We start from the raw sequence: 4,023 nt of genomic DNA on the forward strand, positions 1-4,023 counted from the left end.
AACAATATTAATACAGAAATCGATATTGACTCGTGACAATGCATGTTATTACTGTCAGTTAGATGTATTATCCTTTGAGCAAATATTGCTAAATACCAGACAACACTCGTAGTGACAAAATATAGTAAATGATTATTCATAGGCACGTTAACATTAGGTACGTAGTGGTTATTACGCGGTATGTCCTTGGCTTTCTAAATTCTAATAGTACAAACAAAGTGTAATCTCATGAAAAAAATTTCCAAGGAAAAAGTTTATTTATTGTGAAACGAACAAAATATGTAGCATATATTTCCAATATTACACGTGTAAGTGGGACACATATCCTCTGATGAGCAAAGTTAGTTGACCATGAAATTACACACTATTTTTAATAGCTCCTGTACAGGTTGTCACAGTCAAATCCTAGCACACCCAAAAAAAAATTAATAGCAAATTTCTTTCTCATCTAAAATTTTATAATCTTACACTTACAAGAATTTGATACGGATTTGGATTCAGACTTTTTTAAACACCCCACCGACACCTCTATTTTGAAAGGATAAACACCATACCACTAGACCATTAAGTTATGAGTACCTAAAATATTGTTAGTTAGGTTATTTCCTTTGATACAACCACTTATAACTAATCTATATAATATGCATAACCAATTCACAATAATATTAATGAATCCTATGATTCTGGCAATGCTCTTATATGCTAAACTTTAACTTATAACTGATCTTTCAATTTTTAAATTTTTACAACTGATCTTTCAGATTTTAAACTTTTATAACTGATCCGTCTGGTATAACGGTTCGGTTAATTCACTTATTGAAATAGGGCTTTATTAATTCTGTTAACCTACTTGAAAGTATACTATAAAGAAAATATAATGTGACGATAATCATATAAAGTGTTAGAAAAAGGCTTACTAAGCCTACTGTCTTAATTTTAATTTTATTCAATAGTGATTTATTTCAAAGATCATTATCTAAGTTACTTGATTATTTAAGTCCAAAATTAACTATTCTAATTGAATATTTAAAACCATTATTCCAAATTGTCCAACTAATAAAACATAATGGTCGGAGGGTTTGGTGAAAAATATACATATTTAAAAAAAGTTAAGGACTACTTCAATTTCTTCATCTTCTAGACACTTACTATTTATACACACTCTTCTCACATAAAAAATTTCAACACCTCCTTAGAAGCTTGTATTTTACACTTCAAAAGTTGTACCTTACTCTGGATTTTAAATCTAAAATCTGCCAGAAAAAAAATATTGTCACAATTCACAACACTTTCACACATGTATATATAGTCAACCCAAGTGCTAAGCCTGCTAACCCATGGCTCCCAACACCTTGAAAACCATTTTGTTTTCATGTTTCATGAAGCCAGCCATTGACCCTGAAATCCCAGTTTCTAAGCTCGGTTCGTCACAGCGGTTGTCAACAAACGATGTTAGTACATCGCTTTCGATGATTAATGGTCTTTCGAATTCAATAGTTGGATGGGATGTTCATGAATTCACTTTTGATCAACTTAGTATGATCACACATGATTTTGCATCTAGTGATTATCTTGGTGAAGGCGGGTTTGGAACGGTTCATAAAGGGTTCATTGATGATAAGCTTAGGCCTGGACTAGAGGCTCAACCTGTTGCGGTTAAGTTGTTGGATTTAGATGGTGGTCAAGGTCACAAGGAATGGCTTGTAAGTGGCAAATCTTTATAGTTAAGATAAATTTCATTGTTTTATGGAAATATTTTTTTAATATATTTTTTTTAATGATTATTATAGGCTGAAGTGACCTTTTTGGGGCAATTGAGGCATCCACACCTTGTGAAGTTGGTCGGTTACTGTTGTGAAGACAGGAACAGGCTTCTTGTGTATGAATACATGGCAAGGGGTAACTTGGAGAGTCAACTATTTAGAAGTATTATTATTATTCCCTTGCAAATTTAAATACTGGTTATATGATCATAATTCATAACTATAATAATAGTAATAGTATTGATGAAGGTTTGGTGATTTTATGGATTCAGGGTATTCGATTTCGTTGCCATGGCTAACTCGGATTCGAATAGCACTTGGTGCTGCAAAAGGACTTGCCTTTCTTCATGGGGAGGAAAAACCAGTCATTTATCGTGATTTCAAAACTTCAAATATTCTATTAGGAACGGTAATTAATTTTCTTCGTTTATTGATTTTATTAGAGGTGACAATATCAGTGGGGTGCTTAACTGGTCAAAAAAGGTTGATCTACCAACTTTTTTTTTAATAAAAAAACAGACTTTGAACGATCGTAAAACAATTTGACATTTTTTTTCTTTTTCTCTCTTTTAAGTCAAAATTGTCAACTCAATTGTTTCTATTACCTTAGCTCTTTTGTGCAATTCTAGGTATGTATACTAATTGTTATCTTTTGGATTTGGTTTATCATAAACAGGATTATACTGCTAAACTATCTGATTTTGGGTTAGCAAAAGACGGTCCCGAGGGAGACGAGACACATGTGAGTACCCGAGTGATGGGAACACACGGTTATGCCGCACCTGAGTACATCATGACAGGTCATCTAACGACTAAGAGTGATGTCTATAGTTTTGGGGTTGTTTTACTGGAATTACTAACCGGAAAACGATCAATGGACAAAAAACGACCACATAGAGAACAATGTCTAGTGGAATGGATTAGACCACTTTTAAAAGATTCAAACAATCTTGACCAGATCATGGACCCTAAACTAGACGGTCAGTATCCGGAGTTAGGGGCCAAGACTGCAGCGGCTCTGGCTAGCCGTTGCGTGAGCCACCACGCAAAATGCAGACCAACCATGAATGAAGTGGTCAAGACCTTGGAAAATATATTGGAATTAGATGATGAGCCAGTTGGTTCTTTTGTGTATATTGCTCCTAAAGGAGAAAAGAGTGATGAAAAAGATGATATTAGTTGCAATGATGACGCTGAAGCTGCGACAGAGGTGGTGGTGGTAGTCGAGAAGAAGGAAAAAAGCCGGCAGGGGGGACATGGACAGAAAGGTCACAGGCACAGGCATAGGATAAGATCTCGAGCAGTATATTCGGATACAAGTTTGTATAAAAAGGGGATGTGAATGAGAATTTGTTGATTTTATTTAGTTTTTGATTCATCTTCAAAGGAAGATTTGTAATAACGCTGCACCATCTTTAAAGTTATGGATTCTATTTTTTCATAACAAGGTTGCAATTATTTATATATTTTTAGTTCAAGTTTAGATTTTATATTAACATTTATGTTATATACAAGTAAGTATATGTTACAGAAATGTATTACAATTAAAACAACTGAAGTTCTAGAAGAGCCAATTCTGAATGTTCTAATATCTTAACGGTTTAACAAACAACTCAGTTTTAATGGTCATTTAAATTACTAAAGACCCCTGACTCACCCGATCATCTTCATTTCATTCTTAAAATTATTAATTAATAAAAACTATTTGATTGATTATACATGATGCCTTTAAAACATGGGTAGAATATTTTGGTCATCATCAATAAAATATAAGTAGATAGAGTTGGTGGGTGGTAGAAACTTCAAACTTAGGCATTGAAATCATAGCGTTGAATTCTTTAATAAGAGCGTTCTTATCCAACCCATCATTTAATGTGAGAGATGTTTCTATAATTTAGAGAGTGATTTATGGTGTTGTGAGTGAAGAGCTTTTATATTTTAGAAAAAGTAGTGATTTTTCTGTATTTTTGAAAAACTACTGTTTACCCCCTATAATTTTTTAATATATTTTGAAACTGGTTGTGAGTGAAGGAAAGAGAAAATGTAATGATAAAATGTATAAAAAATATTATTTAATTAAAATAGAGAGAGAAAATGTAGTGAGTTTTAGTGTAATTTTTGGTTTAGTGATAGGGGGTGGGATGAGAATGCTCTAATAATACCAAGTCCCGTTATAATTACTCGTTTTTTATTCTACTACATCAAACGACTTCTCAGGTGACCTTTGAACGTTGATTCTCCACCTCCAACTCCACCATCA

At 33.1% G+C, this 4,023-nt stretch overlaps 1 protein-coding gene across 1 annotated transcript; it reads left to right on the forward strand.

Annotated features, from left to right (window-relative positions):
- The first annotated feature begins 1,023 nt into the window (after positions 1-1,023).
- On the forward strand, positions 1,024-3,105 carry LOC143603102 (EPD1-interacting receptor-like cytoplasmic serine/threonine-protein kinase). The gene is made up of 4 exons (XM_077080008.1): positions 1,024-1,703; positions 1,791-1,926; positions 2,036-2,172; positions 2,440-3,105. The coding sequence occupies exons 1-4, from the start codon at positions 1,338-1,340 to the stop codon at positions 3,103-3,105; spliced, it is 1,305 nt and encodes a 434-aa protein (XP_076936123.1). The 5' UTR covers positions 1,024-1,337.
- The last annotated feature ends 918 nt before the right edge of the window (positions 3,106-4,023 follow it).

This window comes from Bidens hawaiensis, unplaced genomic scaffold (assembly GCF_021521415.1).
Source record: "Bidens hawaiensis isolate Kalapana, Puna unplaced genomic scaffold, B.hawaiensis_p1.1 tig00060704_1, whole genome shotgun sequence".
Taxonomy (NCBI): Eukaryota; Viridiplantae; Streptophyta; class Magnoliopsida; order Asterales; family Asteraceae; genus Bidens; species Bidens hawaiensis.